The following is a 14,375-nucleotide window of genomic DNA, read 5'->3' as shown; positions in this document are numbered from 1 at the left end:
ACCTCCATGTTGCATTGGGCTTGCAATTTACTCTCCTTTTCCCGGAGGCTATCTCTCTCCTCCCTCAGCTTGGCAACTTCCTCCTTCAACTCCCTCTCATGCTCTTGATATATAAGAAGCCTTCCTTCCAGCTCTTCAACCTTCGAGGTTAAACCCAAAGAGCTGAGAGGAGTCTTCTCAAAAATATCTAAGAGTTTACCACAAACACCCGCCGCCCTGAGACTCTCCTCAGCCAGAGTGGTAAGGTGGTTCCGAACAGAAACATCATCCATACTTATACGAGCATGGGGGTAGATGTACTTTCGGACGAATGCAAGAGCATCCGCTTTAACCTCACCTTCAAAAGAAGAGACAGACTCTAAAGTCTTGCGCTTCTTCTTCTCTGGCTCAGGAGGAGGTCGGGCGGAGGGGGGCGGCCGAGATAAAGCTGAAGAAGAAATCACAATGGGCTGAGAAGGAGTCCCCGTGTTCCGGGGAGGAGGAGGAGGAGGAGAGATAATCGCCTTGGTGCCACCAGTCCTGGCTCGAGACCTTGCCTTGGCCTCCTGGACTCTCTGGTAAGATTCCTGAGCGTTCTTCTTCGCCATCTCTGCAAAAACAAGTAATAACTAAAAGTCAAACAAGTCGGTACAAGAAATCACGAGTCGGAAGCAAATTAAAAAAACAAAAGCTACCTAGTTGCACCTGGATAAAATTCGGAGACCCCTGGAGGAATTTCTTAGTGTCCAGATATGGGGCCCTCCCCCACACTTCTCGGAGGAACCCCACAATGGCCGCCTCCACTTCGTCTAGGTCGTCCAGACCATATTTCTCACAGGGGGAGGCCTCCAACCAATACAGGGGAAAGCGAGGAGAAGAACTCTCGTCCAAGAAAAAGGGGTGGTGACCCTCTACAGCTTGAACTTTGAAAAAATAATTTTTAAAGTCATGGAAGGATTCGTCAAAGAGGGTGAAAACTCTCCGACCTTGTATGGCCCGGAAAGACACCCACTGTTGCTTATTATTTAGCCCACTAAAGGGTTTGGTCATATGAAAAAGATAGAAAAAAATCTTTAGAGAGGTCGGGAACTCCAAAGCCTGGCTGATAAATTGATAAATTTTCAAAAAATCCCAAGAGTTAGGGTGAAGCTGAGTAGGGGCAACTCGGCAGTGACGCAACACAGACATCTCAAAATTCGAAAAAGGAAGAAAAACACCCAAACGGGTGATCATACACTCATACATAAAGAAAAAATGAGGGGCCGCTTCATTGGCCCTCCCAAAGCAAACCCGGTATTCTGGGCCCGAGACTACCAACTCATACTTCGGCTCATCCTCCTCAGAAGTACAAATTCTGTGGCGAGTACGAAGGTGAGTGATAAACTCAGTATCGACCGAAGGTTCCTCCCCTAAGACTATAACATCAACCCACTGGGAAAGGATATCTACGGAAGCCATTTCTTTTCTTAAAAAAGGTGACAAAAACCTACAAGGGAAAAAGAAAAGAAAAATAAAAAAATACGGTCTCTAAAGGGAGGGAATACGGAACCAAACAGAAATCTACAAACCAACCTATCTATCTACAAAATAAAGGCATGCAAATAGAAAGCATGTTACAGAAGAAGAAAAAGCTAACCTTTATCTGAAAATCAGGATTGGAGGAAGTAAAAGTCTTCGAACACAAGAATGCAGCACGAACAAATGAAGAAGAAATTTGAAAATTGCAGAAACGAAACAACGAAAGAGAGGGAAAGTATTTATAACCATGCTAGGGGCACAATGGTAAAAGAGGGGCAGTCATTAATGAGAATGCACCGTTACCAAGACCATCAATCCCTATGCACATCCCTAACGGACGCGATGCTTGATTAGACGTAACTGTCAAAACCAAAAGGTCACGAAAAGTCACGTCGATTTCAAACCATCACGTCGATCCTCCAACAAGTCGGCTACGACCCCGAGTAGAATACTCGAACCTAAATCTTGAAAAGAAAATTGGGCTCGAGTAGGGGCACTGTTCATACCCTGGCCCAATAGTAAAGGCCCAGGTCCAAACAAAAGGCCTAATCCCACGGATTGGGCCTCACCCGGCACCGACCTTCGTCTTACGAAGTCGGCACTCACCACGACTTGTTCTAAAGAAGTCGGGAACGAGGGTTAGCTGGCAGATAAGCACTCATTCAGATGAGTAACTGCCCCCAAAATCTCTCTAACCACTTCCAGTATCCATATCTTAACCTCCCCAAGATAAAGGGACGGTTAACATCCTAAAAAAGTGGCACTAGTCCAACGGTGGTTATTGGTTCACCACTATAAATACACTGACATTCCTCAGGTATCTCTAAGTCCCAATACTCTCTAGACCTGCTCACACTCTTGCTGACTTAAGCATTGGAGTGTCTTTGCAGGTACCACCCCCCATTCTTTCACATACACAATTCGGAGGCGGCTCCCATACGTAAACTAAATCGTAGACCACACTCCTCCAACGCTTGGGTCTCACAAACAAGCCCAACCACCGTCCGGTTCTAGGTAAGCCCCAGAACAGTACTGTATTAAAGAACTTAATTAAATATATCATTTTTTTATGATATCCTCTAATACGATAGAGTAAAAAATAATTTATTGCAATTCAAAATTTTATTTAAAAATTTATTATTGGTCATAAATTATTACATATATATAGAAGATAGAAAACTTTTTAACTATTTTTATATAAATATATTTTTGTATAAACAGTCACCTTAATTTATACAAATGTCAAAATATTTTTGTTAACATCACAGCTATTATTAATATTTCATTAATGAGATTTACTCTTAGTATCAATAACTAAATTCAACTAAATTGATCTTATAAAATATAATAAAAATCAGTTAAAAAGAGTATATATAAAAAAATTAACTTTAATTAAAAAATTAATTTGTTCACTTAATATTTATTTTATTTATATGTGACTTTAAGTCCGTTGAGCTCATCGGTCTTTCTTTATGTATATGTTATTGTCCTTTTGTTACTATATGTTTTGTTGACTTCATAGTCTATATCTAATTGTTTTTAAATTTTAAATCATGTCTTCTTTATCGGAATATGTAAACAAATATTTGTAGATGAAAAAATATAGGTAGACAATAAAAATATTAAACAATATGAATAATAGATATATCAAATGTTTATTTCACTAGGTGTACCGAAGGTTATTTTAATATTAAGATTTAGATAGTTAATTTAGAGTTATAGTGTATTTTTATTTGATTGATAGTTGTTCATATTGTTCAAGATGAACATTATTTACCTAACCCTCTTCAAGTTTTTTAAATATTTTTAAAGATAAAAAAACAACTCCAAACTTCAAAATAAAAGAAGATAAGCTTAATTAGTACATAATTGACGGATCCAGCGTTGGTAATATTAAATGTTAAAACTTGCGTTGGTAATTTGGTATATTAAGTAGTAGCGATGAAGATCATTTGGTGCGGCATCAACTTTTTAGGCTTGATTAGTAGCAAAAAAGCTTATTAGCATACAGAAAGCATGGCAAATAATGTAAGCCCGTTGGAGGAAGCTGCTCTTTCGGGAGATATAGACCGTCTCTACGCTCTAATTCAGGGGGATCCAGATATCTTGAATGATGCTGATGCGAAACCATTTGTTAGCACACCTTTGCATATTGCTGCATCCGTGGATCTCAGGACGAATCCTGAGCTGGAGCTCAAGTATCTCTACTTTGCCACTGAGATCATGGTGTTGATGCCCTCATTTGCTTTGAAGCTCAATCAGCAAGGGTTCAGCCCCGTGCACCTTGCTATCCAAAATGGGCATAGCAAACTGGCTCGTCGCTTTGTAGACATGAACAAAGAGCTTGCCAGAGTGAAAGGAAGGGAGGGCACCACCCCTCTTCATCTTGTAAGTCAAATAGGAGATTGTGACCTCTTAACTTTCTTTCTGTCAGCTTGTCCAGATTCCATTGAAGATGTGAACGCCAGAGATGAGACTGCTCTTCACGTTGCAGTGAGATATGAGCAGTTTGATGCTCTCAGGGTGCTGGTTGGGTGGCTCAAGGGAAATACCCGCAAGGGTGCTGCAAGACTAGAAAGATCCATGTTGAACTGGAGAGATGTGGCAGGCAACACCATTTTGCACCTTTCTGTTATCAAACACGACATACAGGTATATATATACGCTGCCTCCCTCATGTCCATGCATGTTTATCTCTTCAATATATATGTACTGATTATGTTGGCTACACACATGCATGCAGGCTCTTGATTTTCTGCTAAAAGATCGTTATATTATAGATTTAAATGTGAAGAATTCGGAGAATAAGACAGCACTAGACGAAGCCACTGGTCGTAGTGAAGATATGAAGAGCAAATTATCAAAGGCTGGAGCAAGACTTGGCACATCACTTGAAGATAGTTCCATGTTGGCAGCTGCTACATCTGAAATGTACAAAATCTTAGATGAAGATTTGTTTGAAACTCAAACAATCATAAGGCGTATCAGAGGGAACATATCAGACAACCAACGAGATGCTTATTTGGTAGCGGCTACTCTGATTCTAACCACAGTCTATCAATCGGCGCTGAGCCCCCCTGGTGGACTTTATCAGGCCGACGCCAGTAATCTGAATGCTACTTCATCACTCAATTCTGCTGCTAGCAAATCGGTCTTGTCCACCGTTAACTTCGCTTCCCTTGCATTGATTAACTCGTCTGCCCTCTTCTACGCAATTATAGCATTTCTGGTAATAATACCAGAGGGCATGATCGGCGGCATGCTGGTAGCTCCAAGTGTTTACGTTGGCATCAGCTATTTCTATTCTTTGGCAATTATAAGCCCCCCACGGCATGAAACAACCGGGCACCCGATTGCTGGTCAAGTGATGCTTCTAATTGTCATCATCTTCTCTGGAATTGTCATTGCACTCCTGTTGAATGGTTTCGGTTTCGGTGCATACTTAGGCACAACACAATTAACAGCACTCGAGAAATACATGCCGCGCCTGCCTAGAAGGTTTACGAGTAGAAACAATAATGCAAGTAACATATAGTTATGTCGAATACATATTGCACGTAACGTGCATTTCTATTTAATATTTTAGTTTTGAGCAGGCAACTACTTAAGTTCAGAGTTGGTTCAGGTGGTGGTTTTCATTCAACAACTCCTCTATCAGTTATTAAGGTTATTTACGCCTACCGTGCATCTAAGTTACACTATCACTTCATTCTACTCATCAGTTTTTCATAGTGTCGTCCATTTGCTGTATTTGTCTTGTAATGTTATGAATAAGGAGATTTTATGATGATAAATGTTCCTATATTATCACTCTCAAAGAATAAATTTCTTATTAAAGCCCCCTGGAATTAAGAATCTGATAATGTGAATCAAGAACTAACTGAACATCAAATAATTGAATTTAGACAAATTGACGGCACTACTAATTACAGGTATGGAGAAGAAACTACTGAAGGTCGGAGCAAATCACGGTTCATCTATTGAAGTTAGACCACCCACCCTCGCAGATGAGCTAATTTATTGCTTACCATCAGCATCTTCGTTGACTTTGAAGGCGAAAAGATTCTACTCCAACTTAAAGTTAGAACTACATAAGTTTATAGTTTGATCATGTGTGTACCTATCCTTGCATGTTTATTGGTTGTTATGTCTCAATTCAGGCTTTATTTTCATGCTGTTGTTCTATCTGGTTTAATAGAACTGTTTGTAATGCAATAAATAATATAGATATATACTAATTGCTAGTCCTTTAATTAGCCACTATTAATTAGGGTAATTCGTGATGATTAACATCTTCTAAGGTTCTGCAATAAACAATTTGTTCAGACACGCATACACCCCCTTTCCTTAGCGACCTCAACGTGGGTTAATCAGTACAAAAATGGATTCTTATACCCTATTGACTAACTAATTTTCTTCTACCGCGTGCCTATTCATACCCTATTGACCTCAAGGGTGGTGCATGCTTGCAGTACTCCCCGGGTGGCCTTTATCAGTCTGAAATCGGGGATAAGAATTCTACAACTAGTACTGAAGCAGGGGAATCAGTCTTGTCAAGCATTGATTTCTTTGCCTTAGCATTCCTTAACAAGACTGCCCTTTTATTGACCATTCTTACAATTCTTATTCTAATACCCACTGGCTGGGTTGGTTTTCAACTCATCGGTCCGACTTTTTTCATCGCCTTTCAGCTATCTCTTTTCTATGCATTTCATATCGCCCGACCCTGGAACACAACTTGTGGATAAGATTATTTCTTACCTTTTCATCCTTGTTTTCATCTGGGTGGTCATTGAGGTGCTCAATAACTCTCTGGCATGGAAAATTCTCAAGAAACAGATTTATGCCGCCTTAAGGTTGAACCTACTCAAACTCAAGTTCAAGAGTTGTTGATATTATGCATACCTGGCCTATCATCATGATAAATATTGTTATTCTTAATTGGTGCGGTCTGTGGTGACTGTGTGGGTTGCATGACTATGGTGGCTAATTTGCAACATACAATCCAGAAACTGACCAAAGGTTTGACCCATCTGATCACGGTAAACGCACCAATGAACGTGGGGTAAAAGTATTGAATCAGCAAACCATAGTAATTAACAGTTTCAGCCTTCAGGAGTGAATGATGGGAGAGAAATTTGTGAAATTAGGAAAACCAAAGACAGAACCCTTCGATAAAATTGGTGGAAAATTTTGAGAAATTCCCAAACCCAAAAGTAGCAAGTGTCGAGCAGTCATGCTGGGAACACCTCGTCTCCGACTGTACTTGTTGCCTTAGTATCGGAAGGCGGTCGCCTGCAGTTACAGGCGGATACTTGTTGACCCAGGTCGTTTCGGAGAGAAGCACGGGAGGTCGCCGCCACCATTGAAGGTGTGAGTTCCTCAGCGGAGCAGTGGAGCTCTCTCTCGGCGCTGACGGTGTGCGAATACTATGTCCTTTCAATTACCGTATCTCCTTTCAGTCTAATGTTGTATTAGTGCTAACGTCCCATTCCACGTGTGCTCATGTTGCTGGCTGGTCAACCATAGCCACTCTTAAACACCAAAAACATAGCCACCAGAAAACTGGCCTCTTAATTAAGAACTGCTTATCACTTTCGTATACTTAAGACACTCTAATCATATACTTAAAGTTGTCAGTTTTTAGATTTTTTAAATTTTAAATTTTCATTTTAAAGATTAAAATATAATTTTTTATTTTTAAATAATATTTTTTTATATTTTTTTATCCTACTTATAAAATAAATAATAAAAAATCATATTTTATCCTTTAAAATAAAATTCAAAATTTAAAATATTCAAATCCAACCTTCTCATAATTTTTACTAAGAATTTACATGTGAACAATTATAATTTGAGTGACTTACCTTCAATTTGGTGATGTATTTTGTGATCCGATCAGAAATCTATATACAGATTAATTTGGGTAAATGACATGTATGAGAGGTGTGTTTTTTTTTCGCTATTAATTAATAATATTAGATAAGTAATAAAAAATTAGTTTAAACCATTTAAACTTTTTTTATTTAGATTTTATTAAAATAATTATAAATTTTAAAATATAATAAACATATAATTACAGATGTTATATGTATAAAATTATAAATATTATATTATATACTATAAGTATTGCGAGTTCAAAAATCAGACCTCAAATTAATATTTATATAGAATTTTAAATTTGTTGATCTCATCATTTTTTTAATAATACACATAAAATTTTTTTTTGTTAATTAAATCTAACTAAATTAATTTAACATAACAACAATTAATTATGATTATCATTATTTTAAATTTTATTATTTAATTTAATTAAACTTAGTTCATAAAAACCCTATAGCATTATTTTTTTTTGTATGCATATCAGCATATCTGTTATTGTCCCTTTGTTATTGGACACTGGATTCGATGGTCCCAAAACGTTTGGACTTTGGATTATTAAATGGTCCTATAACAAAACATATTTTTAAAATTTTTTTAACAATTGCTACATAGTCTTTTAACTAATTTTAATTACAAATTAACCCCATATATTTTATTTAATTATAAAAACTATTTTTTATTTTATAAATTATTATTTTATCAATCATCTATTATATTTGTTAATAATAAAAAACAAAAATAATAACGAATTAAATCTTCAATTGATCGTAATAAAGTTTTTGACCATTCGAATGGATTAAAAGTTTATATTTGATACGTTACCTTCGTGATTGGATTATCAAAACAATCGATTGAATTATAACTCAATTGATTGAAAATTGCAAGGCAGGATGGTTTTTGCATAAATCAATCAATTGGTCATATGACCCAATCGATTGAACGATGAATAAATAGTGAATTTTTGTAATTCAATCGATTATTTATACTCTCCAATCGATTGAATGCTTGAAAACAACCTGAGATCTCACAATTCAATCGATTGGTTTTGTTATTCAATCGATTGAATTAACCAAAACAATATAAATTTGCCAAATTCAATCGATTGGTTGTGTATGTGAATTCCAATTTGTTAAGTTAAGGGCAGTTTATAACTGAAAGTTCACTTATTAGGAAATTATCTAAAGAAAATGCTTTTATTATCTCTCTTAATTCTCAACATTGATTATTGGAACTCAACAATGGCTCAGATATTTGCTGGCTATTGCAATTTTGTCAAGTCTTTATAATGGAGGCATATTGTTTCTCAAAGTAAAAGGAAAACAATTGCTTCAGCCCAGAATGGCTGCTATCATTGACTTTGCAGGAGACCAGGTTTGTTTGCAATTAATTCTTTTTTCTTTGATCTTCATCATAACATTGATTACTTTGTGGGGTTTTGTTTTATTTTTAATACAAAATTTGAATCTGTGGCTAGTGAGGGATGGGGAATCAAACTCAGGGCCATTAACTATATTTGAATTGTCAGATGGTTTCATTTTCATTCTTAAAGACTAGTATTTTCTTTCTCTTTTTATTTCTTGGTATTTTTTTAAAAATTAATTAGCATTCCATTTAATTAATTTTCTGTGCCTTAATAGTTAAGAAAGACTTAAGTTTTTCCTGTGTTGTTGAGCTATAACTATAAGCAATGCTGAAGAGGTTTGGGTAGAAACTTTTGAAAACTTCTCTGTGAAGTTGCCTCTACAGATGTAATGAAAATGAAAGTTTACATTACTTCAAGCAGTCTATAATATTATAGTGTTTCTCTAAGGACTACAATCTGCAGGATAATCACATCAGCAAAAGTTTGTTATATTCTTTTCATCTAATTGTCAAATCAAATTAATGGCATATGAATATTTTCTTGAGGAGAGTGTAGACTTCGAACTTATAAGCTAAGGATTAGATGAAATAGATGTAAAAATATTAATAAAAGTTGTTCACTTTAATTAGTCAAGAGAAGTTAATGAGTCCTAGCGTTCATGAGTCCACAATTTAATGAGTCTGATATTAATATAAGTCTTTCACTTGTGGAAGTTGGTAGAGTCTTCATTTTGAATTAATCAAATCTTTTACACAACTCTTCATTCAAAACCCTGTTTTACCTTCCAATCATCATATTCATGTTTATGTATTTGCCAACTGCCATTGAGGAACAATGAATAGTTAATTAGCAACTTGACCCATTGGCAAATGTTGTTACTGTTTTTGGTTGCAGATCATGGCATATCTGTTGTTATCATCAGCATCTTCAGCAATTCCAATAACAAACAGAATAAGAGAAAACTCAGACAATATATTCACTGATTCTTCAAGTACAGCCATTTGCATGTCCATTTTTGCATTCATTTTGTTTAGCAGTGTCAGCACTCATCTCTGGCTTCAAACTATCAACTCAACCTTATATATGAAACTTCCATTGATTTTTTTAATTTTTTTACCCGATAAAAATGTTTCACACTTTCATTTAATTGTGTATACCAATTGTTCATACCCTGGCCCAATGATAAGGGCCCAGGTCCTATTAAAAAGCCTAATCCAATAGATTAAGCCTTACTAAACGCCGCCTTCGCATACGAAGTCGGTGTTCATCCCGACCTGCGATGAAGAAGTCGGTTATGAGATTAGCTGGCAGATAAACACTCATTCAAATGAGTAACCGCCCCGGAAAACTCTCTAACCACTTCATAAAGCCATATCTTAACCTCCCTAAGATAATGGGACGGTTATTATCCTAAAGATACGGCACTACACCAACGGTGGTTATTGGCTCACCACTATAAATACACTGACACCCCTCAGGTATCCCTAAGTCCAATACTCTCTAAGACCTGCTTACACCCTTGCTAACTTAGGCATCGGAGTGTCTTTGCAGGTACCACCCCCCATTCACACGCAAGCACAAGTCGGACGGAGCCTCCCGAGTTGCGAACCTACCTGGAGTCCTCCTCTATTATACACTTGGGCCGCCGAACGCCATCCATTGGACTAATCTCCGGTTACCTACCGTAACATTGGCGCCGTTGCCGGGGATCCGCGAGATCATCCCTCGATGGCAGAAAGATCCCATGAAGAAGGCCATGTCGAAACGGATTCCGAGCAAGAGAATCTAGACATGGGCAATGACAATGAAGACACAGCCCAACATCAAGATAATGATCAACACAGAGAGGGTACCTCCGGAGTAAAGAATCCGAAGGTAAATTCCTCAGATGGGCGTGAATCAGAAAAAGGCGGACCGGCTCACGTAGCTGAACTAATAGGATTGGTTCATAGCCGCCTAGAGCAATTGGAACAAGAGCGGGAGAGGCAAAAGGAAACCGAAAGGTACCTTAAAGAAGAGATGGAACGGCGAAAAGAGTTAGAAAGAAAACTCTTGCAGCTAGAATCCTCTCTCAAGAACTCCCGCGATGAAGGAGAAGATCAACTCCCGGGCGGAGAAGATCCTTTCAGCGAGGACATAATGAGGGCAAAAGTTCCAACGAACTTCAAAAGCCCTGATATGGACCTCTATGATGGAACTACGGATCCAAAGCATCATCTTAGCAATTTCAAAAGTCGGATGTACCTAGCTGACGCCTCCGATGCTACGAGATGCAAGGCTTTCCCGACCACTTTATCGAAAGCAGCGATGAAGTGGTTCGATAGCCTTCCCCCAAGATCCATCACTAGTTTTGAAGACCTCTCAAGGAAATTCTTGATGAGGTTCTCAATCCAAAAAGATAAGGTAAAACATGCACCGAGCCTCTTGGGAATAAAGCAGGAGGTCGGAGAGTCTTTACGAGCCTATATGGAAAGGTTCAACAAGGCATGTTTAGAGATCCAAGACCTGCCCACAGAGGCAGTAATAATGGGGTTAGTCAACGGACTTAGAGAAGGCCCCTTCTCACAGTCCATATCTAAAAGACACCCCGTTTCTCTAAGTGATGTACAAGAAAGGGCCGAGAAGTACATCAACATGGAAGAGAATGCAAAGCTAAGAGACCTGAGTTCACGACCTGGACCCACTTCCTCCTCTAGGGAGAGAGAAAGGGAAGTCAAAAAGAAGGAAGAACTCGGTCTCGAGAGGTCCAGGAAGTATCACTCTTATACTCCTCTAAAGACTTCTATAGTGGACGTATACAGAGAGATTTGCAACACTGAAAGGCTGCCACCCCCAAGACCTATTAAAAATAAAAAAGGGGGAAGTCGCAGCGAGTATTGTGAGTACCATAAAATATATGGTCACTCCACCAACGACTGTTACGACCTCAAAAATGTGATAGAAAAGCTGGCTAGAGAAGGCCGGCTTGACAGATATCTCATGGAGAGGTCGGACACCCATGGAAAGAGAAAGCGGGATGATATGGACAGGAGAGATCCGCCACCACAGACCCCAGAGAGACATATCCATATGATCTCGGGAGGATTTGCGGGAGGCGGGATCACCAAATCTTCTCGCAAAAGACATCTCAAAAGAGTCTACCAAGTCGAGGAAGAGACACCCGACTTCCCCACCATCTCATTCACGAAAGAAGATGGGCAAGGGATAATCCCCGGGCATGATGATCCCGTGGTGATAACTATGATCCTAGCCAACGCCCATCTCCACAGAACCCTAGTAGACCAAGGAAGCTCGGCGGACATCCTTTTCAAGCCGGCCTTCGACAAGCTAGGGTTAGATGAAAAAGAGTTGAGAGCTTACCCCGACACCCTATATGGGTTAGGGGATATGCCAATAAAGCCACTGGGATTTTTACCCCTTCACACCACCTTTGGAAAAGGGGAAAAATCAAGGACTCTGAGCATAGACTTTATAGTCATCGAGGAAGGGTCAGCCTACAATGCCTTAATCGGCAGAACTACCCTTAATCGCCTTGGAGCAGTGGTATCAACTCCTCACCTCTGCATGAAATTCCCAACTCCCGGAGGAATAGCAACGGTGAGGGGAGATCAAAAATTGGCAAGGAAGTGCTATAACGAAAGCCTAAATCTGAGAGGAAAGGGAAAAGAAGTCCACACCATAGAGTTGGGTGGAGCAAGAACCAGAGAAGAACTACGGCCCCAACCGGGAGGAAAAACCGAGGAAATACAAGTCGGTGAAGAGGAAGGGAAAAACACTTACATAGGAGCCAACCTAGGGGAAACCCTAAAACAAAGATTGGGAGAACTCCTAAGAACTAATTCCGACCTCTTCGCATGGAAGGCTTCCGACATGCCCGGGATTGATCCCGAGCTCATGTCCCACAAGCTCTCGGTTTTCCCAGGGTCCCGACCTGTACAGCAAAGAAGACGCAAGCTCGGCCCAGAACGAGCCTCAATAGTAGAAGAACAAGTACAGGCGCTCCTGGAAGCCGGCTTTATTAGGGAGGTCAAATACCCAACATGGCTAGCCAATGTAGTGCTAGTCAAAAAACAAAATGGTAAATGGAGAATGTGCGTCGACTATACCGACCTGAATAAGGCATGTCCTAAGGACCCTTATCCTCTACCGAGTATTGATACCCTGGTGGACTCCAGCTCGGGGTACCAATACCTATCATTCATGGATGCCTACTCGGGATATAACCAAATCCCGATGCATGAACCCGATCAGGAGAAAACATCGTTCATCACACCAAAAGCCAACTATTGCTACGTAGTCATGCCATTCGGACTAAAGAATGCAGGAGCCACGTATCAAAGGCTGATGAACAAAGTGTTTTCCCCCCATATAGGGAACCTAATGGAGGTATACGTCGACGACATGTTAGTAAAAACCAAGCAAGAAAACGACCTCTTAACCGACCTCTCACGAGTCTTCAATACTATAAGGTTGCATGGGATGAGACTAAATCCCGCAAAATGCGCCTTTGCAGTAGAAGCAGGGAAATTTCTAGGCTTCATGCTAACACAAAGAGGGATTGAGGCCAATCCCGACAAATGCAGAGCCATCCTAGAAATGAAAAGTCCGACTTGTTTGAGAGAGGTTCAACAGCTTAATGGCCGACTTGCAGCCCTCTCCAGATTTTTGGCAGGATCGGCACTAAAATCCCTTCCATTATTCTCCTTATTAAGGAAGGGATGCCAGTTTGAATGGACTCTGGAATGTGAGGAGGCGTTCCAAGAGTTCAAAAAATTCTTAAGCCAACCTCCTATCTTAAACCGACCAGTACCGGGAAAAGACCTTGTCCTATACCTATCCGTGGCAAACAGGGCTGTCTCATCAGCCCTGATCAGAGAAGACGAGGTCGGTCAACACCCGGTCTACTTTACCAGTAAGGTTCTACAAGGCCCTGAGCTAAGGTACCACAAACTAGAGAAGTTTGCCTACTCCTTAGTAATAGCCTCACGAAGGCTACGACCTTACTTTCAGGCTCAAACAATAAGAGTCCGTACAAACCAACCCATGAAGTAAATCCTCCAAAAGACGGATGTTGCAGGGAGAATGGTTCAATGGGCGATAGAGCTCTCCGAGTTCGATCTGAGATATGAAACTCGGACAGCAATCAAAGCCCAATGCCTTGCCGACTTCATTGCAGAATATGCAGGAGAACAAGAGGAAAAACCGACTACATGGGAGCTCTATGTAGACGGATCCTCCAACAAAACGGGAAGTGGCGCAGGTATAATATTGGTAGATGGAAAAGGAACCCAGATAGAGGTCTCCTTAAAATTTGAATTCCCGGCTTCAAACAATCAGGCAGAATATGAAGCCTTGATTGCCGGATTAAAGTTAGCAGAAGAAGTTGGCGCTACAAAGGTAATGATCTACAGCGACTCACAAGTGGTGACTTCCCAAATAAGTGGAGAATATCAGGCGAAGGACCCCAATATGAAGAGATACTTGGAAAAAACCTTGGAACACCTGGGGCACTTTGCGGAAACCGAGGTTAAGCACATAACTCGGGATCTAAATAGCAGAGCTGACGCCCTATCCAAATTAGCAAGTACCAAACCCGGAGGGAACAATAGAAGCCTGATCCAAGAAACCCTCC

At 39.8% G+C, this 14,375-nt stretch overlaps 1 protein-coding gene and 1 pseudogene across 2 annotated transcripts; both read left to right on the top strand.

Annotated features, from left to right (window-relative positions):
• The first annotated feature begins 3,472 nt into the window (after positions 1-3,472).
• LOC130970771 (ankyrin repeat-containing protein BDA1-like) lies at positions 3,473-5,704 on the top strand. Of its 2 annotated transcripts, XR_009082105.1 has the most exons (3): positions 3,473-4,149; positions 4,241-5,163; positions 5,430-5,704. XR_009082105.1 is itself a non-coding variant. In XM_057896951.1 (2 exons), exons 1-2 carry the CDS (start codon positions 3,514-3,516, stop codon positions 5,030-5,032), a joined length of 1,428 nt encoding a protein of 475 aa, XP_057752934.1. In that variant the 5' UTR covers positions 3,473-3,513; the 3' UTR covers positions 5,033-5,266. The 2 variants fall into 2 exon arrangements, 1 of the variants encoding a protein (XP_057752934.1); XM_057896951.1 differs by lacking the exon at positions 5,430-5,704 and having other exon boundaries at positions 4,241-5,266.
• Positions 5,432-9,830, top strand: LOC130969581 (CASP-like protein 4B1; annotated as a pseudogene).
• The last annotated feature ends 4,545 nt before the right edge of the window (positions 9,831-14,375 follow it).

The sequence above is a fragment of the Arachis stenosperma genome, chromosome 3, assembly GCF_014773155.1.
Source record: "Arachis stenosperma cultivar V10309 chromosome 3, arast.V10309.gnm1.PFL2, whole genome shotgun sequence".
NCBI classification, from domain to species: Eukaryota; Viridiplantae; Streptophyta; class Magnoliopsida; order Fabales; family Fabaceae; genus Arachis; species Arachis stenosperma.
Note: the sequence above shows the minus strand (reverse complement) of the source record. Positions and strands in the feature narration are given on the sequence as shown.

Bases quoted from the DNA above. Each gene is read 5' to 3' on its own strand.
- LOC130970771 (XM_057896951.1), top strand. From the start codon at position 3,514: ATGGCAAATAATGTAAGCCCGTTGGAGGAAGCTGCTCTTTCGGGAGAT. The intron at 4,150-4,240 runs GTATATATATAC...ACATGCATGCAG, and splicing joins TTATCAAACACGACATACAG to GCTCTTGATTTTCTGCTAAA.